At 41.2% G+C, this 22,192-nt stretch overlaps 1 protein-coding gene across 3 annotated transcripts in view; it reads right to left on the bottom strand.

Moving 5' to 3' along the window:
- Positions 1-22,192, bottom strand: part of sox6 (SRY-box transcription factor 6) — a 126,996-nt gene that overhangs the window by 84,153 nt on the left and 20,651 nt on the right. Inside the window, exon 3 of one of the 3 annotated variants that reach the window (XM_080491127.1) lies at positions 15,424-15,474. The exons of 1 other annotated variant lie outside the window; for it this stretch is intronic. In XM_080491127.1, the coding sequence (XP_080347253.1) occupies positions 15,424-15,458 (35 nt within the window). In that variant the 5' untranslated portion in view covers positions 15,459-15,474. Of the gene's footprint in view, positions 1-15,423; positions 15,475-22,192 lie in introns of those variants that run through there. One more of the 3 variants, XM_080491129.1, reaches the window with a different exon arrangement.

Here is a 22,192-nt window from a genome sequence, read left to right as displayed (position 1 = left end):
TAAGCTTGCCCTCGGCTTGAGGGAAGGGGGGGGACTCTCAAGGTTGAGGCAGGCTGTGGTGTGATGGTGTCCTTGCACTTTCAGCTGAGAGCATCATGCACCAAGAGATAGGCAAATATATGTTCCTCTTTGCAAAGTATTTTACTGACAAGGTCTTTGGGTCCAATATTTCTTCTCAAGGAAATCTGTCAACTGAGATGTATTGTCCACTTCAAAATCACACAGTTGGATTGTTATTCCTGTAAATACTCGAGGTAAGTTTATACCCTGCGCTTTTCATAAACAGCCTATCCAAAATATAAAGCAACATGGAGAGATGAAAAATAAACCACAACAAGTTTTGAAAAGGATGAAGCATAAAGCAAAACCACAACATAGATGCTGACACAGTCTGTGCAGTTTTAATATAAGTACAACAAAGTTCAGCAAAGTTTGCAGGATGAATGTAGACCTCAGATCTTAACTTTTATTCAAGATATGGACTTTTTTTTAAAAAAATTATCGTTAGCACATCAACACCAGAAGAATTGAGAGGTCTGTAAGTAATAATACAAGAGTAACTGCGACAAAACCTTGCATAACATCATTATTCATAATGTGTGCCGGCATATGTATAAGGATAAGAGTCTCTTTTTATTTCCACTGTCTGTCTGCGTCTCATTTACTCACACACGGTCACAGATCAGCACGGGCAGTGAATAGGGACCCAAACAATGGTAGCCTAAGTTAATCTCTTGTGTCTCAGCAGCTGTACAAACAGACCCACTAAGTCAGGTAAGACAGCAGGGCAGGAGCATGAACCCGTGCCTGACAGGCTGCCTGGCTGTCTCTCCTTTTTTTATTTTGTCTTTTAAATGCTATGTCTAGAAGCACTGAGAACAGTGTCTTTATTGGGACTCAGCCTTCAATTTTAATCAGCCATTAAACTATTTCCTGCAATTACATCAAATAGAAAATGAACTAAAAATGTGTACTGGTGATTGAAAATCATGACTCGGAGCAAAGTTCAGCGCACACACACGAAATGGTAGGTAGAAGGGACAGTAGTGGGGTTAGTGTGTGTGTGTGTGTGTGTGTGTGTGTGTGTGTGTGTGTGTGTGTGTGTGTGTGTGTGTGTGTGTGTGTGTGTGTGTGTGTGTGTGTGTGTGTGTGTGTGTGTGTGTGTGTGTGTGTGTGTGTGTGTGTGTGTGTGTGTGTGTGTGTGTGTGTGTGTGTGTGTGTGTGTGGCAGAAGTAGGCTGAGCACATAGACTTTGACATATTTTTTATTCATGCACCCAAAAAGCTTGAGCCTGAAGCGCAACAAGCACCTCGTCCTCAATGGAGTGTGAGAGTGAAACAAAGCACTGCTTTTGTATTACACAGTAAATCAAGTGGTATTATTTTACCACTAAAATATTCAGTCTCTCAGGCACTTTTACTTTGGTCTCCAGCCATCAGTCAAACTGCTGAGGCGTGAGTGAGAGAAGGGGATAGAGGGAGAGAAAAGACGAGAGGGCGCATTGGAGACTCCATTCTCCTGTAACATGTGTCTACAGCAATCTTGTTAAAGAATGCAACAGATCTGCAGCAGGCTCCATAACAGTATTTGTCAGCAGGAGTTAATAATTTATTAGCAGTGCTGGGAGGGCTGCGCTCGGGCAGCTAAAGAGTACGGAGAAACCCTTCTGCCCCACCCCCACATCTGACAAGCCCCATACAATACTACCTCATAATATCGAAGGGGAAAAGGGGAAGTGTGGCAGTAATTCTCTGAAAATATCTGGGGGCAACCGTTCAGTATTTTATTCCTCATATTTTGAGTGGGGATCACACAGCGCTGTGATCTAAAGGGGTACGTGTGCAGTAGATCAGCTAAGACACAACAAAGGTATTTGATGAGACGCAAAGTAGAGAGCAGAATCCAGCTGAATGCGGTTACCACCGACGCATGTAGAATCGTTTCATATTTTCTGATAGAATAGCTCTGTTTACACCCTCGGCCTCCGTGCTTGCAAAGTAAATCCTGCAATCCAGCCCTGTTTGTGCAACTACAGTGTATTCTTGAAATAACTTTACTCACATTAATAATTGAATCAGTTTTGCTGGTAAATAGAACCAAAATGTGCTTGTACATACTAAACAGGAAAAAATGAGGTGAGCTGAAAAGAAAGCTCATACATATTTGAAATGTGACCCTCCTTCGTGCACGATTACACAGTAATTAATGAAAGGTAATCAATAAGTGTGTGATACGCCGCTTCTTGGCATCTTCCTCAAAGACAAAGCCCCAGTCACTTTGAAGACTCGAGGCCGCAATGAGGGAGGGTTAAATAGAAAAGAGACCTGGTCTATATATAGCCGACAATATTGCGCACATTTGAAGGATTAGGATTTAAGTTCTCCAGCCGTGGGCTCATATGGCCTGGAATGCTTTGAGTCATGAATTGTTCCCTGAGATAATGTTTCATCATCGTGCAAAGCAACCTCTGCTTAATTGGTAAGTATTAGAGGAGTGTTGTGCACTGCTCATCTTGGAGGCCTTGTGACTGCTGGGCCATGTGTCCTCAGCTATCCTGTTTCCTCTTTCATCATAAAAGGGTCTGACTGACTTTCACCCCTCTGTATCTACTCTGTCACACTGTTTACCTTTTATAGACAATGGTGATAAGTAACTCCACACCAGTTCCCCCACAGACCCATCCCGCCCACTTGTCTATTCCACTTCTCATGTCTTGCACCATTGCATCTTGAGGTCTCAGCAGAGACTATGTCCCCTTCCTTTGCACCAGTGAGAAAAGACAGATAGATTATTAAAAATGTATGAAATATATGGATGGAAAAGCACACAGTGACAGTTAAAGGGGCCTATTGTTGCATGATGTGCGCTCCTGTATGATAAGCATGTTTAAATGATGAATCTCATTTTAACATAAAAGGTGTAAAAAGATGAAGCAGATATGTCTTTTTTAATAACTTATTAAAAAACTGCAGATTTATGACATCAATCTTTAAACATAAAAAGAACATGCAGTTAATCAACACTTGCAGTGTGTCGGACTAATAGTGCCACTTAACAAAGGGGTAATAACGATTATGCTCTGTCACACTCTTTTATTGTACAAATTGTACTATATCACATGAATCATTTACAATAAAACTAAAAATAAATCAAAACTATTGAGGCTTAATTCTATTATGTAAAGTGGAAAAAGATGAAGAGAGTGTGTGTGTGTGTGTGTGTGTGTGTGTGTGTGTGTGTGTGTGTGTGTGTGTGTGTGTGTGTGTGTGTGTGTGTGTGTGTGTGTGTGTGTGTGTGTGTGTGTGTGTGTGTGTGTGTGTAAGGCAGAGAAATCATCTGTTTTCCTTCAGGGGTTCCTCCTGTTCAAACAGGTGTCATGGTAGGGTTCCTCTGGGTTCTTCACCTGCCATAATGAGATATTACTACCTGACAGCTCCCAGCTGGAGGAGCATTGACACGGAATCCACCGTTTAGCACAATTAAATTATCACCCTCCATTGTGATTGTGCCATGCTGTGCAGCAGCCAGGTTTCTGGATACATAATCAACTCATAATACAAGGCTGTATAGTGTGCAGTTAGTCTCTTATTTGCATACACACAGGAATGCACACGCGCCGATTTTACCATGCATTCATATACTGTACATATTTTCTTGCTGTTCAGTTTGCACAGATTATTTTCAGAGGTGAGCTACAAAAGTCCGCAAGTCCGTTCTGGCAATGCCCGAATTGATTTGAATCTCTTAAACCCGAGCAGAGTGAGTAATTACAGATAATGATATTAAAATATAGTAAATGGTTGGGAAACTACAGATTCTCCAACTAGGTAACCTACTATACGGCGACTGGAGAGTTGTCTAAATTAATTTGTTTAAATTGTTCCTCCATTATCGTTGACCTTCCCCCTGCAAAAAGTCAACTCAATTACAGCAACACTTCGTCCTCACTTCACTTCCTCTCCTGATGCCTTCTCTATTAGAAACTGCCACAGTCACCACAGCTAAAATCCACACTCAAATGATAGCCACCCAGAGCGAATTAAGCAAGCCACCTGAAGTGCACACTTTACATATTGAGCAGAGCATTGATAATTACTTTGCAGGGTAAATTATTTGCAGTAATATGATGCTCGAGGAACTGCCTTGTATCTCACTTTAAACACTTGTGCAGCTGCCATGACAGCGTGGTTGGTGTCCTTGCCCCCCACCCAAGGCAAAGGCAGATGCAGGTGTGAGAGTGCTTAAGTGTCCCTGTCTGTCTACTCAGGAAGGGTCGATGAGCACTCACACACTGAACCCTTCCTCCGCCTCCTCCTCCCGCCGCCCTCCTCTCCTCCTTTGGTCCCCTGTGCTATTGGCCCTTTTTCTGATCCCAGGACACAAGCTCAAAGCTGGATGGCATAACAGCCTCTCAGTTCCCCAGGACACACACAAGTTCACCCATGCGTATGCTTTCACAAATGAAGGATGGTTGTCCAAAAAACAGAGGGGCGAAAAAAAAAAAAAAAAAAAGAAATCATGGCTAGCCTTTTTTACTAGACTCGCATCCCAGAAGAAATTATCCACAAGAGGAGGAGCACACTGGATGTTTGTTTTTTGTAACCTTTGAATTTCTCTTTTTTCCTGCCTATACTGGGATGATAGACATCCCAAAGAGCCTGCTGCTGCTGGTGCTACACTTAAACCTCAAAGTGAGTCAAGCCATCAGCCAACACAACCCTGTTTGCTGAGCAACAGTGGAGCTTTGTGGCCTGCCCCATGGTTGACAGTAAGTTATGAGTCCTTTGTGAGCAGGAGAAGGAAAACAGGGATTGGAATTTGGCAGGAACATAATAATACAGAATTCGTCTGTTCATGCAACCTGAAATTTTCATGAAAACAATCAAGCATTGTTGAGGGGAAGAAAAGCAACAGTGACAGATGAAATATAGAGTGGGGCCCCCCCTTTGTAAAACATTAAACAAAGCGCTATTCAAGCCGGTTCTATTCTGTCATTTATAAAGTCAGGTTCTCCACACTAGAGAAGGCACTTCAACAAATCCATTGGGAGATCTCTCATAATTGTCAGAAAAGGAGCTGGCTCAGGGTGCAAAACAGGAGCAAAGGGACGATTCCCAATTCACCAAAGAGGTGCAGTTTATTGGGATCAGAAGAAATCTACAAGAAAAAAAGCAGAGCCTTCGGGCAATTATATTAAAAGTAAAACAATCGTAGACTTTTGGCCAAATACTCAAGGACAGTATCTATTTACGATGGAGGGTTCTTTTTTTATTTTATTTTACAAGTGGTTAGAATGGAGCTGGTGATCGTGACTGTTTTATGAAATTAGGAGCAGCATTGCTCTATTCGACTGGAGAAATACACATTGTGCCATGGACTGATGTATTATCTGATCTTATTAATATTTTACTCTGGCTTTTCAAATGGTTTCTTGCTTCTTGGTGGTTGAAGTGAGAAAATTACTTTTAACAATGTTGTTATTAAGTTGCTCTATTCCTTTGTGGGGTCATGAGAGGACAACAGCTCATTAGCTACAGTTAGACCCGCCTCAAATGTTTTATAACGCCTTTCTGCTATTCTTTTTTTTTTTCTTTTTCTGAATAAATTAATGGCTTTCATTGAGACCTCTCACACAAGGGAGAGCAGTGTGTCTGCCTTTACAACAACCGGACTTCTTTTCCTTCTTTGTCTTTTGGACTCTTGTGTTTTTTAAGGGCTGTGAGAAGAGGGGCCGGGGTAGAATTGGGGAGGGAGGGTAGAGAGCAGCCACATTTGATGTGACACGTCAATTGGAAAATCAAAACAGGGGTAGTTCATTTGCTCCACCCAGATGAGACCATCTAGCTGAGCCATGATGAATAGGGGTCAGGCAAGCCACACCTCAAAGATTTATGATTAAGGCTTATTATGTTGGGAACCTGACATTGATTGCTGATTTAAACCACTGAAACCAATTAATTTGCCAGTGCTGAATAGAAAGCATGGTCAACAGTGTGTGTCATTCTGACAGGTTGGATGGGAAGAAGCTGAGCAAAAGTCAAGGACTAAATGAATGGCTGGCCCCCTGCTCTGTTTGGAGGTGGTTAAAAGTTACCACATGTGATTGACAGCTGATACAGAAAAAAAGAAGAGAGGCCCGAGAAAAATGAGATCTGAAGAGCAAAACCAGAAACCCTAGCCACTGATCTGAGTAATTGCCCCAAAATTTGGTTCACAGACGACATGTACAAGCTGCTGTTTTAGCAATGCTAAAATGGTTTCATTCATGGGGCGGCACTGAGAAAACCTGAGTAAATGAATGTGAAACATAGCCCTAATAAAATCAGAGAGCTGACAGACATGGTTGAACAGAAAAATGTGCTGTATTTCCACTCCGGGGAAGCGGGCGCGATAGTGAATTAGACGCTGACTGAAACACAAAATGCCTCACCAGTCTGCTGCTAACCATGTGTCTGACCACTCATATTGTGCTTCATCTCATCTTTGGGTTTGTCCAGAGCAGCGCAAAATCATACTGGACCCACAAACGACAAAGCCACCACAGGCGATTACCCAAGTGATTTCTGTGTTGTGTTCGCAACAAATACCACATTGCAGTTGGTTGTATGTTGTTGGTTTTTTTTTTTTTTTTCCCTCCGTGGTTGCAGAAGGGAGCTTATGTTTACTAATACCTTTTTCTCGGCGTTTAGTTTCTACTTAATTCCTTTGCTGGCTTGCTTGGAAGACACATGCATCATGACAGAGTTCCAAAATGAAATCATTAACTAAATTGCTTTCTTAAAAAGCCACAAGTGTGCAGCAGGATTTGTGTGTGTGCGTTTGGCTGTGGGCCACGGGCCTTTGGTTCCCAGGCAGCCTCTGCCCCGGCTCTGTTGTGGTTCCCTGCCACCGCACTCATTATGCTCAGCCTCAGCACAGCACGGCGCAGGGCTGCAGCTCGCCTCACTCACTGGCCTAGTAGGAAATAATCTGGTAATCTCAAACTACTCCTCCATTTCAACTGGGGCCCCATCCGCACAAAAGGACCCTTTGTCCCAAAACATTTATGGCTACCCCTTGGATCTCAATCAGGAAATCAATCAAAAACAACACATTAAACAAATACGCTCATGTTAAAACCTTTGAGGGAATTTTTTGAACAGTTGATCTACTGTGTTGAACGTTTGCGATGTCAAACAACAGTTCCTGTTGTGACTTTTCAAACCTGATTAATGGCAAAAAATATTGGCTTTCGCAAGTCGTAAAACGCGATGAATAGAAAAAAATATGTGGAATATGCGCACAGAGACACACAGATATTATGTAACAAAAAAACACTTACTGGAAACGTTTTCCACCTCCCTGAGATAAATTTCAATAAACAAAGCAAACAGAATGGAAGGTAAATAGAGAGTGAAGGACAGACAAATATTTGATGAGAAGATAGGAACTGGAGTTGAGCTGCATAACAGGCTCGCTGAGGACCCCGTCTACGTACACTGTCTATCTGTTCAGCTCAGGCAGCAGATGTGTCTTTCACAGCCTGTGGAGTGGGCAACCAGTCTGCAAACAATGACTGCAACTTGACAAAGGTTGCTGCACTTGCAACACACTATTTACAGTAAAGGGTAGCTTCATTTTTTTTAGGTCCCTCCAGTAAACAATTTCCCAATTATATCTATTTACCCTCCAATGTACGGAGGGTATTTAACATTCAACACAAATGCCCTCTGAAATATCCTGTTAGCACCCCAGCAGATCAGTCAACCACTAAGATACTATTTAAACTCATTGGAAATCCCCTTTAATAAAGTTTAAGCCACCTTTTTTGACTGCTGTTAATAGATTGGTGCAGGCACTCATGAAGCCATGCACAGTGTCGTTGTTACTACAAATACTTTCTAAGGCCTGCCACTTTGAACGTAGGCATAAAAATGCACTTATACAGTACTCTGCATTATGATGTTTTAATTTATAGTAATGATTTTTCTTTTTTATATCGACTAAAACATTCAAACTAACAAATACATGACTGACAAACTAGATATAGAGATGAGAATGTATGCCTAAACTACCATGGTATTAAATGATTCTCTCCAATTCACGTTTTCCAAGAAGTGGAATCAGTTGCATGCAGCCAAGGTGAACTGTTGCTTTTGCTGCAAAAAAAGGAAAAGGCCTGCACACAGACAAAAACCTGGAGGACCACTTCACATGCAAAGAGGGAATCGACGTGCTTGGTATCTTAAAAGGTAGAAAAACGTGAATATTTTCTTCTTCAAGGAATGCACAACCTTTATACTATGCTTTTCTAGAAGGTTCAGTGAATGATTTTCATACTATATTTTATTTTAATGCTCCTGGAATCTATTTAAATTGGTCTTTTGAGTGCTTTGGGATGTTTTTGAAAGCATTCCTGTGAGTTGGTTTTGTTTGCATGTCTATGTATGTATTTGAGGGGTTGTGCTGTGCAGTCTATATACAGTCTATAGCCCCTCCCCTCTGGTGTCAGCAGGGTGGCCGGCCGCCATCAGGCATATCATCTATAAATGGCAGCTACATCACTACAGCTCAAGCTAAAAATACTGGACTTAGTTTCTTCTGTCTTTGCATTCCTAATTCTGTGTTTGGCAGAAAAATTCCGTAAGAGTGGATATATAGGATATATACGGAAAGAAATAGTGTGAGGTTATTTAGCTTTTTTTTTCTAAATATAAACTGAAGAGCAAATAAAAACAATCCCAACACTTTGACAAAACACGGAATTATAGCACGAGAGACTTTTTTTTCTTTTTTGCTCGTGAGCCAGGTTTTTAGGAAAGCTCTCTAAAAGCTATCTAAAGTTTAAACATTTCCCACATCCCTCTCCTGCGGGTGTGCCTGTAAAGTGCTTCACTCCCCTCGCCTAAAACCTCTCAAAGGGATTGCATCATGCGTGTAAGACGACGGTAGCAACATTCTGTAACATGGGGGAAATACCTAATTTGGGTTGATTCATAAACACCTTGTGCACTGGCTTGCTGTCCACTGTGCGCATTGCTGGTTGTGCTTGTGGAGCTGGCTGTGGCCATGGCCAACCCATTGCAAACACACAAAAAACACAGTCACACAGATTACCGCACGGCTCTGTTTTAATTGAGTCTCGGCCTTTGTGGTGTTTGTTATTGCAGACAAATCGCATACATCGGCCATCTCTCATTATCAGAGTGGGTCTTTATCAGAGACCCTTGTTTGATACAGTTAGAGTTGATGCATTATGAACCGCACACCAAGAGTCAGCAGCGATCTGCATATTCAATAACTTCCGTAATTATATGCGCAATTCATCAGATGGGATGTGATTGCAGGGGAAGTGGAATAGAGTGGAATAGAGAGGAGCAGAGAGGTCTGATTCCTGGAGGACTAAAGTCTAATCACAAAACTAACATGATAATTGAAATCTAAATTGAAAGGCTTTGCTCTCAGGGAGAGTATGTCAGATGAGTGTAGAGGCACTGCTGAGAGTGAAACAGGGGCAGAGTGGCAAGGAAAAAAAAAAAAAATGTCCACATCAGCACACAAACCTATAACGACACACATAGAAACGTGGGGCTGTTTCACACTAATATCATAACAAGCTTTGAAAATCATTTAGGTGCTAAAACATGCAGAACATTTACCTGTGATTTTTGATGGATCCACTTTAAATGTTTTTATAATGACTACAATGAATCAAAAAGAGTAACATTTCATTACTTATTACTTTCATAGATATTTTTTTTGTGTGTGAATACAATTTCTTTCTAGTTTTGAATGAGATAATCATTGTTTTTAAAGCTGATCCTTCACAAATAGGAAAGGTCAAGTGATTAAATCCCAAGTAAAATCTGTATGTCTTCAGCGTTTAGAGACTTATTTCCGTACGTCAGACTTTCGATTCAATAACTGTTCAATATCCCACATTGTCAAAATTATGGCTCTTTTCTTGAGTACATTAGCCTTCAAATTCTTTTATTGAAGGAGTCAATGAAGTAACCGCTTAACAACTATTGTGTGAAAAGATGAACCAAATGGTCCTTAGCGTAGATGAGTGTTTCATCACTTTGGCTGTTCATTCATACTCTAACACAGAACAACAAATACAGGGAGGAGTAAAGAAAAAAAAAAAGAGGAACGTTTTTTTGTTTATTTTTTTTTAACAAATGTGTACTTCACGTTGAACATAAATGATTCCTGATTCTGTAAACATGTTCTCTCAGCTGCCTCTAATCAGAGGAAGTAATGTGATGTTGCTTTACACTATAGCATAGCTGTCCTCTTTTTAACCTCAAACTCTGAGCTGTCCTCGCCGCCACGTCTCCCATTTTACTTGCGAATATAACCCAGACGGACAGCTGGGGAAACAGGACGGTGCAGAAAAGTCCTCTGTCCCATCCTCGTCTCATCCTGCCCCCTTTATCTGCTGTCCGTCTCGACCACAGGATTCATATTCATTCCTCAATAACGTTTAATTAGTAATGCCAAATTCATTAACCTGTACTGCTGTAAGGCTGGCCTCGGCCATAAATTAGCTTAATGTGAGCAGACGTATTGGAGCTGTAATAAGGGACATAAAACTCAAAGAGAAACACATAGTGTTCCTCCATAGTCATGGATCTTTATAACTCAGCAGTGTTGCAGAGCAGGACTATCTCTTTTTTTCCAGTGTAGCGGCTCTTAATTGTATCATATCTTTCCAGTAATGCCCCCGAAACTTGTTTTAATGCTGACCCAATTAAAAATATTATTATAGGAATTCATTACTCGTGACAATTCTGAAGTGATTTCCAAGGCTTTAACTGAAATATTGACATTATGGTACCGCCGAGTGTTGATTGGAAAATGAAAAACCGAAAAGGAGCTGAGAAACGCCTTAGTGTAACTCCAGAGTGTGTGGCTTAAATATTAGGGTCTTTTCAGAGTCGTGTTTGAGCTTACGCTGTTTCCAACATAGTGGAGGTGTCAGAAAGTGATATGGCTTCAGTTTCTATAGCAGTAAAAGAGATGCAAGAGACGATCGGTGTAGCGTCTCACAGCTCTGTCTAATTGGTTCAACTCTTTGGCATGTTGTTTGTGTTTATTTAATCAGATGAAGAAACTGGTACATTGGCTGTGTGACATGTCGCCGCTCTTTGTCAGGTCGAAGAAGTATTTTTCTGATCTAATTCTTAAAATAGCAGAACTTGTGTTTTTGTTTTCTGGGGCAGAGGCGAAGAGTCAGTCAACTCTTGGCTATCGTATAAACCTTGGACAACCTTCACTGTCCTAGGATTACACATTGACCTTTCTGCTCCTCTATCCCCCAGTGATCTAACCTAACAGCTCACACCAAAGAGCCTATTAGACCTGGATTCCACTTTGTTGTTAAAAAGGGTCTTGTCCTTTCAGAACACTCACTTCCTTGCTTTCTGTTTTTCGAGCATAGATGGCGGAGGAACACAAGTTCATTGTCCCCTCGCAGATGGAAGTTAGAGTTACCAGGGTAACAGCTCTAATCCTTCTTTTTTGCCATTTCTTTCATATTAACGGCCTATCGAGTGCTACCTTTTAAGTCACAGGCAAAAGCGCTCACTCACTTTTAATTAGCTATGATTCAGTTTGCCAGGAGACAGCATGATGAGCTAATCGAAATTTACGAAATAATGACGTACTACTTCTTTCTCCTGAGGCCTGCTCCAAGAATAACAATAATGAGGCCATTATCGAGGATTGCACTTTAAAACGCTGCCCTGCCACCAAAACAGAGGACATAATTGTTCTGGTGTTTTCCATACAATCAACAACCCATTGTGGATGACTTGAGAACTAAGGGAGCAAAGAATGGGTGCCATAATGATTGGTCTGTGCTGCCATGAAGATCCTGTACAAAGTGTCCACTGAGGAAGGAGCTCGATAGACTACTGATTTGCTTGGGCTGCGGATGAAGACAACTGTCTGGCTTTGTAGAAAAATGTCCCTTCTGCTTTTTTGTCTGTCTTGCCGCTCAAATAGCCCCCAGGCCACATTAGAGAAGACCCATTCATATGGTGAAAAGCTCAGAGTCACACAGGCTCATGTGAAGGGGCCACATAATTGCTGGAGAGAATGGCCATTTATATAATCTACTTTGGTTTTAAGAAAAAGAATATATATATATAACTGACCTCGAGCAGATGACAAGAGAAGGTGTGTTTGTTATCTTCAACAAATTTGCAATGTATTCATGAAAGAATACTCATGGATGTCAAGTGATTCTATAAATACACTTAAAAGAGTCATCTCCGTTCACTGGTGATGTATATCGACCTTGCTTTACATGTTAAGTTAGCTCAATTACATAATTGCACATGCAATGCTGTAAAACTATTGTACACTTTGCAGTCATTTGGAGATTAAAATAGCCCTGAGAGAACAGCATTATAATCAGAGCCTGAAAGTAAAATATTTTATCAAAAAGTTCCACATCAGAACTTGCTGGGTGAGAGCTCAGTGGGGTTGTACAAACACGGCGCTGCACCTATTAGCTGTGCTCCATTGTGAAAGAGTGAGAGAGACAGAGCTCGAGGGCAGGAGGAATGCTAAGTGGGCCCCTTAGCCTAGTCAACCTTCAGTGGGTTTCATTTATCTTCATCTTGTTAGACTAAATTAATTAACAATCTCAATGTTACACACTTTCTCCTTTCATTACATCAAATAATGGCAGAAATGTAGGGGGAGGTCCTGCCCACTGGGAGTAGACAGAGACTGAAGACTGACTGACTCTCTCTCTCTCTGACTCTCTCTCTATCTGTCTCTCTCTCTCTCTCTGTCTCTCTCTTCCCCTTTTTCTCTCACACTCTATTCTCACATTTCCCCAGTCTCTATGACTACACAAACAAAAACTTGTTAAACCTATTTCATAAACATATAAAAAATGGATGTTGTTTTCAACAAAGAGAGCCTGACAGTGTCTTTTAAAGACACTATGCACTTTGTATACTGTACTTCAGAAAAAAGTTTTAGAAATATGGAAGTCTCCAAAACAACTAATATTCAAGTCAGACAATGCCGAGCCTTTGAGTGGTGTGTGAAATCAGGAGTTTAGACTGTTTGAGTTTGATGTATTTTTTATGATGGCGGAGTATCAGGTGCCATTAGGATGCAGCATATGCCAAAAATGAAAATAGATACTTTCTACAGCGATTAAAACTCCCAGTATGTCTGACTCAAAACCAAACCTGACTCATAACAATAATGAAAGGCCCATCTGGTGTGCTACTGTGAGGATGCACTAAGGTATGAAATGTCAATAACATACACACAACAGAGCCGATTTGTGGGAAAATGTTCAGAGAAAGCCCCTTTAGACCTATTTTTGTTGCTTGAGAAAAGATACTGAGATTCTTCACCGGAGGAATGCGTAACTCACAAATCCAACCACCCCTGTTTCTATCCTTCTCTACCCTTTCACCCCTGCCCCCACACCACAGCCTACTCCAGGACACAAGTCTTATCAAAGCAAAAGGGCTAACCCTCAAGCAAAGCCTGCCTTTAATCTTCGCCTGATTGTTGAGGCCTTCAATCTCTGGGCAGTGTGCGTGATATCTTTCTGCTGCTGCTTCTCCTTTAATTAAAACAGACATTGACAGAAGGATGTGGATTAGCAGCGCAACAATGTGTTTACTTAGAATAATCAGTGTTTTCTTGCGACTTGGAGAACAAAAGGAAATTGCTGATGAAAACCCAAGGTCAAAGGTCATGTCCTCTTATTTTGTCTTTTTTTGTGCATGTGTTTCAAGTAAATTTCATAATAACATATGCGTCGCTACCTTTTCTCACTATCTGACGCTCATCTTCCAACATGCTTCATCTTTAGTAAAGCTGTTTATTCACCAAACTGGTCTCGGCAGGTGGTGAACGTTACACGCTGTCACTAATTTTGTACCATTACGATAAAAAAGCGGAAATGAGCAATGGCAGAGCCCTCTCAAAAATCTAGCATGCTATATGCCTGAATAACTCCTGTCAAAGTGTAGCACATATGCCACACCAAGGAAAATTAATGCCACAGCTAGATGAGTAAAAAGGGGTTATATGTTTGGGTTTTTTTTCCTGATATTTCATTTGTTTACTCCTGCAAATAGTATATTAGTATATCACACATTCAATATCAATATACACTCAATAGGTGCGAGTAATAAATGGCCCTTTCAGGTCTATCAAACAGAATTTAAAGAAAAAAGAAAATGTTTCCATTCAGTCAGACCTGAAAAGTGGAAAAAATGTCCTTGTGGATATGATTTATACTGTATGATTCTGCAGGATTACATTTGGTCCCAATTTCAATTCTGTCAGAGCTTACAACTCAACTTGCTTTTTTTTTTTCTAAAGCGTATAAATGTGGGACTCAATCTTATTGAATGATAAAGATAAATAAAATAATTTTAAATGCATGAGAGATTTTTTTTCCTTCAATTCCTGAAGGACATTTTGACTAGCGCAAGTAATGGTATCAAATTGTCCTTTCTTTTTAAAATGCCCCCAACAGTTCTGAGGGAGAAAAAAAATGCTGTTAATTTAATCAAATAAGTGACCTTTTGAAAAAGAAATCAAAGAGGATTCATTAGCTTTAGTAAAGTTTGGCTGACAGCAGCTTTGAAAGGCAGATGCTGCTGCTGTGGCTTTTAATGAGCCAACCCTAATTAGGGAGCAACACTGGAGCCTGGAGAAGGTGGTTGACTAGGAAAGGAGCCAATGGTAAATAAGCTCTCTTATTTACTTCCTCTGTGTGTAATGACAGCACAAATTTTTAATTAGAATCACAGGAAGGGTAAAGACAAAAAATGTAAATCTTTATGTTAGGCTGAATACAAACACAAAACACAACAGGAAGAAACACTACAGCACAAGACCGATGAACCAACAACTGCCTTCCCCCAACAAGCTCAACATCTCCGTTGAGGGTGGGTAGCGAGGGAGGGCAGATGAGGAGAGTGGTCAGACAAAAAAAAAAAAAAGCAAAAAAAAAGCATGCAGTCTAAATTCGGAGCTGCCTGTTCTTTAAGCTGTGAAAGTAGAGGAAAAGGGGTAAAAAGGGGGTGAGAACTTATAAATGTGTGTCTCTCGTGTCCTGGGGGGGAGGGGGGGGGGGGGGGGTGCTTTCAGTCTGACTCGAGGCTATCAGGGTGAGCATGCTACTCGGGCCACGCACTGCATGTCCACAGTCATCACACACGGGTCGGGTAAATATATTAGAATCCATGTTTGACAATGTTCAAATAAACAGACACATGCGCACACACAAACATGTGCACGCACACAGGGGAGACAAAGTTCAGGTTCAGGTTCAGGTTCAGGGGGACAAAGTCTAAAGCTAACAGTGTGTCGGAGAGTTTAACCCCTGTTAGCCCGCCCCCACCCCCTGCCCAACCTATGATCCTGAATGGCAACAACAGAAATGAAACTAACCTCAGTAAAAAGCTGCTACGAAGAAAGCCCTCCATGTCAGCGTGTGGGGTTCTGGCAGGAGAAATCACAGAGAACCATTTTCACTATGAAACGAGTGATAATCAAAAGGCAGAACAAGGAGCAAGGAAGAAAAGAAAGAAAGAAAAACACAGAGATCATACATCCTCCTCTTATATAAGATCTTATGTCTTTAATTAAAGCAAAAAATATGACTAGCAACCCATCCTCTCTTTTATGAACTGACATCATTAATTATACCTCTTTCCATCGAGGGAGTGGATTTGCATACAACATGGGTTTGCACCGAGAGCCTGATGATATGTTTGCATCAAATAAACTCTGCCTACTGATCTCTATACCGTCTATTTCCAACGCTGTGCGCAGATATATGCATGTATATCCAGCGCTGTAACCACAAAGCCCATAGCAGCCCCAGTCTGTTCAGAGTAGCCAGTGGTGGTCCAGCTGCAGCCCATGTGTGGCGATGGTGCTGTGGCTTCTGGGAGCCCGGCCGCAGGGGACCCAAGCTGGGACTCGCTGCACCAATGAGGCAAAGGGATGTGGTCATGATGTCACCACTCGCAGGGGTCGTTCAGAAGCCTTACCCACAAAATACTGGAGACACATGTCTAAAATTGACTTGCAACAGGTTTCCATTAGCTTATGTTATTGGTCTATATAGTATGCTCTTTTATTGTGTTAAGATTGACTGAAAATTGATTAAGACCTCCATGTTCTTTGTTTTAAGCAGTAAAAACAAGCAGCAATTTTCAAGGAACAGATTTGTGAGAGGAACTCCTGTCAGTGGTTGAAATTTAAATGTCTTACAGATCTCATGACGAGCCTTATAAAGCTATTCAGCCGCTGAAATATGGAAGGAGTATTTTGAAGGCATATTTTTCTGCATTATACCAAGTCATTTCACTTCAGCATTTCATCTCTTGACTCTTATTATTCAATTCCGTAACTTTAAATTCAATAGCTATGAAGTCCAAATACCAAAATTCCCACTTTGAAAATCACTATACTTCAACACCAATGAAAAGCAAAACCCTAATTTCAAAATTTATTCTGTTAGAGCACTACATCATCAAGGTGAATAACACAAAGTTCAACAGCAAATGACATCTCAGCCCTTAAACACCTTAAATTTTAGTGACATGGGTGTAATTTGGCATTTTCTCCTCTTGCTCTCTTGGCTTATGAGACAAAGCCTCTGAGAGAATGGAAAGAATGAGCTGGGCCCAAGGACACTGTGCCTTTCAGTCTGGCCAGCACTTAGCAAGGCAGTGGATCCACAAGGCCCAGAGGGCTCAGCTGAGACTTTTCTCACAATAAGGTGTCTGGGGAGGCGGGAGTGGCATAGCCCAGGGCTCTGTGGCTCTGCTCCCTCTCTCTCCACTCAGCTGGGCCCAGTGCACATAATACCATCACCACACCATGGCACACCAAGCCAGTGACAACGTGAGAAAACAACCGTCAAACAGTGCAGAGCAGATCAAGCGTGTCTCCTCACTTCTCTGAGTGCAAAAAGCACACATACCCGACTGCAGGCACACACGACCAAAAACAATCGTCAACATGAATGCGAATTCCCTCTTAACTTAAGGCCCACGCAATTAAAATAACAAATGCATATGGCTTTAAAACAAATTGGACGCTAAACCGAAACAATCTCAGCTTTATTCGAGCCATTTCACAAATGTAGCAAGTTGCAGGAAAACTGTTTTTTTTTTGGCATCGGAATGTACGTTTATGTATTTCATTGACATTTGAATCTTTCAGCTGGTTACTATAAAGGTTAAGAAGCAGCAGTGAAAATGAAACAGATTAAGCCTTGTCCCGGTTCTATTTTTTCTCTATGGTTGTATTCCCTAACCCTTGTTGTTTCACTCTTTGTGCGCTTTTATTTCCTCAGCTGTGCCTGCTGTCTACGGTCCCACTGTGGTCAGCAACAACTGAACTTAGTCTATGGAAGCAAAGATGCGGTTTGGAGAGCAAATCACCAAACTGAGGAAAAAGTGACTTAGCCACATTGTCTTTGCTCCTTTCTGAACACAAAAAGCAGGAATGTCTTCAAATTAAAGCTCGGCCACAATTCAAGGGCAGGCTTTTCAGTGAGGGTGGAAGCAGGGAGGATAGACATCACTAAGTTGGCCTGGACCAGTCTGAGCAGCACGGCAGCCCTTTCGAAGAATGAGCCGCTGCCAAAAGCTGCCTCTGCCTAACCAAGTCTCCCCTGCCATCTGCAACAAATGTGCTCTATTAAAGCAGTACCATATGGACAACAAGCTAGCTATTAACACGGCTTCAGCACATCCCCTTAACCTAGCCCAGATTTCAAACTTCCAGTCAAATTGACTGCTGATTTAATGCACCGCCAGCAGCCATGTGGGTCTTGGCACGAGACTGCACTTTCAGCCTTCAGTCATTAACAGGCTCACGTAGAGTGTGGCGCATAGTGAGACACAGAAGTTAGAGATCTTACTGGGATCGACATCCCAGGTTACTTTGCAAATCCCTTAAATGAGACCACATGAGATGAAGAAGCACCATTCGAAGATGACGATACAGAGTACTTGTAATGATCCCGGAACCCCAACCTCCTTAAGACATGTGAAAGAGGACTCATAACACTCGGTTGTACTGAGTGGAAACAAGCTTATGAACTACATCTACCCACAGAGTTGCAGCAGTGGTAGTCTAACCGGTGGTTTATGTCTCAGTTGTTCCACAGTGATGGAGAGTGCATTCGCTCCCTCTGCATGGATCCAAAATGGCAGTGATTAACCCTGCAGGGTGGGGGGGTGCATTAATCCCTGTGGACCAGGCGGCCATGTTGACGCCTCTCCCTCCTCTGAGTCACAGGGCGACCCACCCACCGCTCACAAAGCCATGCTCTCTTCTCCTCGACCATGACGCCACAGCTATGAGCCCTCTGTTCTGTGACCCAGAGACAACACACATTCTGTGGTTTTAACCCGACTCCAAAGTTCACTAAATTTTGTTTATATTTTCTCTCCCTCTCTCAGCTGCTAAGATACTGTACATAATTAGAGTGGAAACACATTTCCTCTCACTGAAGCCCAAATGTACAGTTTTAATGTTTATTTTCTGCTTCTTACACCTTTCGCCTCTCCATCAAATTTGTATTTGTATCTTATTTACCCTAACAGATTTAAATATTTATGCGGTGATGTCTCTCACCTTTTAAAGGGAATTCATTTAAATTCTTGAAAAATCTCTGTTCTGCGGCGGTGTTTCAGGGAAAGAACTTCTACACCTCTCATAATTCGAAAGGGTTAAATTTTCAATGTAAAATGATGGTTATACATCATCTCTGTCAGTAATGTCCCTATGCAAATTGAAGTGATAAGCTAAAGACTGCCCGATGACAGTCTAATTAAATAAGCCTTTCAGTGCTCTCAGTGAAGCAGTGCGACGTGTGAAAAGGTGCCGTTGGACTGAGAGAAGAGCGATCCAGAGAGGGGGAAGAATGTATCCCAGCAATCCCAACATCCCAGCTTTACGCCACCTCAACACCCAGTCACCTGAAATGTGGTGATACCTGGTCAGGCACACACACACACACACACACACACACACACTGACATGCATGCACGCGCACTCGGTCTTGTGCACAGGCATGCACTCTCATCACACACACACACACACACATACATACACACACACACACACACACACCTCAGTCAGTGCTGCCAGATGAGTAGTGAATTAATTTGTGTGAGCCACTCCAACATTAGGAAGGTGTGTTGAAAGGTGTCTGCTCATGTTTCAAATTAAACGCGCTGCTGGTCAGCATTAGCACCTCGCCACCCGTCGGCAACTGACACTTAGAGGGTGGGGGGTTTGGGGGATGGGAAGAAGGAGGGGAGCCTATCCACCGTTCACACTGGAATAATTAGAACATGTCAGGAAGAATTAATTTCCTCATTTTTCAAAAGGATACACAGAAATTACCATGTTATTATATGACAGGGTCCCTGGGAGGATTGGATTAAATTTGATTTCTTGCGCAGCCCACACAACAAATTAAAGTCATAAATAAGATGGAAAGAAGCAGGGCACAGAGCATATGTTTATGGCAATGAGTGAAGCCAAGGGAGCAGAAACAACTATCTTCATTTCATTTTATTTAAATCAGGCCGACAACGTGTGTCTGAATGACAGCAGTTGCTAATGGGTTGAGATTAGAGGCTCCTTGATATTAACACAGAGATCCAACAACTCCAACTGAAAAGCAATGGAACGTAAAGTGTGTACACTTCTCGACGAGGCCATTCTGCACAACTAGAGCTTGGTAAAAGTTGTACCAAACAATTAAGAAGTTATTTCTTCACTTTGTCCTGTGACTTTAAATACGAATATACGCTGTTGTTTCAAGTCTCACTCATGCAACGAGGGGTGTTAAACCTTATCAGCTTATTTAAGCATTGTAGGTAACGAAGACAACATTTCAAGTCTTAGTATCACGTAAAACCTAATTTTAAAGGACTATAGAGAATATAAAGTGAATACGTAAAATTGCTTTTTATAGCATTAAATGTTTTATTTATATATCCCATTTCAAGGAGCAAGCCCAGCTTACCCAGTGTAATGCAACGTTTAACATCCATACCGCTTGTCTTAAAGCCCGGATTAGACTTGTTAGCTTATTGTTACAATTTAATACTGGCTTCCCTGCAAATAGTTTTTCAGCTCTTTCAAAATGGGCTGTCATTAGAGCCTAGCACTCCCCTGGGCACCACAAACTTTAAATAATTTGTGAATCAATTAACTGGCTACTCTCAACGCAACAGGGATTTCACACTCCAGGGTCGTGGTGCATTATCAGTTGGAGACGATTCATGGCTTTTTGGGAGAAAAGTTCATGGTTGAAATCATTAATTCATTTTACCGGACTTTTAGTTATGCATTACTTTCCACAGCTGGAGTAGCAAGAGGATTAATGGCTTGTTCTTTGGTCCTGTTTTCTGACGTGAATAGCTGCTAGGTGAAACTCTGTCCTACAGAACAAGGGAACACATCTTGAGAAGCAGGCCAGCAGCCAAATCCATATTAGATTTTTTATTTTTTTTTCCTAGGCATGAAATAAAACCCATCATGTCCTATATTAATAATTAGAATCATAATACACTCAGTGGTTAGGTCCATTTTATGTGATTCAGACCAGACAACACCCTGCCTAATCAAACTGCCACCAGATAAAGCATATTTTAGTTTAAGCACTAGAAATGAGGTCATCTGTTGGTAATACGGAGTGCAAGCTATTAACTAAATGCAGAGTTTAATGGGGATAAATAAAGTTCAGACAGATTTTACTCATTCTTGCCAGGTAATGACATGTGCAACAATTAGTATTCTAAATTCACGCTGGGATCCTCTGCTGTAATTGGGGCTGATGAAATTAAAATCTTTGTTAGGCAGTCTTTGTCAAGCAGTCTCTGTTCAGCATATTGACCATAATCATTGCAGGGTCAGTGGACTGAAGAGGCTCATTTGATAAATAATAGATTGAGGATAACCATCAGAAGGTTATTCATTTACATTTTATGCTGAAGTGCTGTTTATTTAATTTCTGACAAAATGACTCCTCACGTCTTCCCTTTCAACAGTGCCGTCAAATGCTGGATTAAAAAGCTGCATGGTCGTGTGCCCCGTAGCTTATCAGAAAGATAGCACACGATAACATAGTGTATATCTGACTTATTCAGGTGGACTCTCATAACAGCAGGTACTTTCAAATAAGCTTGCTCAAGTATCATCAAACATGTGAAATAATCAACTCTTAACAAAATAAATTATTTTTTTTAGAGAAATTAAATCTGCAAAGAAAAATCAAAGATGTGACTGAATCATCGTACGAAGTGATTAATGCTCCTCCACTAGAGAGACAGACGTCTATTAATGCTGCGGTAATTTCTTTTATTCCGGGAACACTTCACTTATAAGTTCCTATTATTAAAACTTCAAGGATCAAGTTGTTAATTACATGAGTAGGATGTTTTCTCATCAAGACCAACATCATGTACCTGACATTGTTTGGAATAAGTTGATTATTCTGAACTTTTTATAAGTGATGCTGTTTTGCTTAGACTCCGGCTTGGCTTTATAATCACTTTGTGTTCTGCTGTAGACAAACAAGGTTTGACAGCTACACGGATACTTTAATAATTTGATGACAATGAATATTTGAAGTAAACTATCACATCACATGCATTATGTTAGGTGTTGCTTATATCTCTTTACATTACAGCCTCTGGCAGCACAATGTGCAGGAATGTCTTTTGAGGATTGTGCATCCAGTTCTTTCAGTGATCTTACTGCAATATTTAGCCAGTTTGACTGAACTGACTGGAGCCACTCTCGACTCCACAACACTGACATGCAGCAATAGCAGCAGAGGTGAGTTGCTGGCAGGAGGCTTCGTGCGACGTCAAACGGCATGATTAAGCAATGGTAAATGGTCATGAACTTTAAAGTCAGAGAGACATATCTCAGCTTTTATTGAAGAACTTCCAAACCACATTAATATGAATCCCATGATATCTCCAATTGACATTTGAAGGAAACGAATAATATCAACTAAGTTCATCTTCTATTTGTTCAATATCTACGATACATTGGGCAAAAAAAATACAGCAGCTGAAAGATTGCTTAAGCAATATTATAAGGATGCAGAGGACTGTAGTCTTCTCTCTTCTGTTTTTTAAAGCAAAATGCCTCCTTTCGTCGCAGCTGTCGTACT

Source organism: Lipophrys pholis (genome assembly GCF_963383615.2).
Source record: "Lipophrys pholis genome assembly, chromosome: 2".
Lineage (NCBI taxonomy): Eukaryota > Metazoa > Chordata > Actinopteri > Blenniiformes > Blenniidae > Lipophrys > Lipophrys pholis.
The sequence above is the reverse complement of the archived record's forward strand: the minus strand, read 5'-3'. Positions and strand labels throughout refer to the sequence as shown.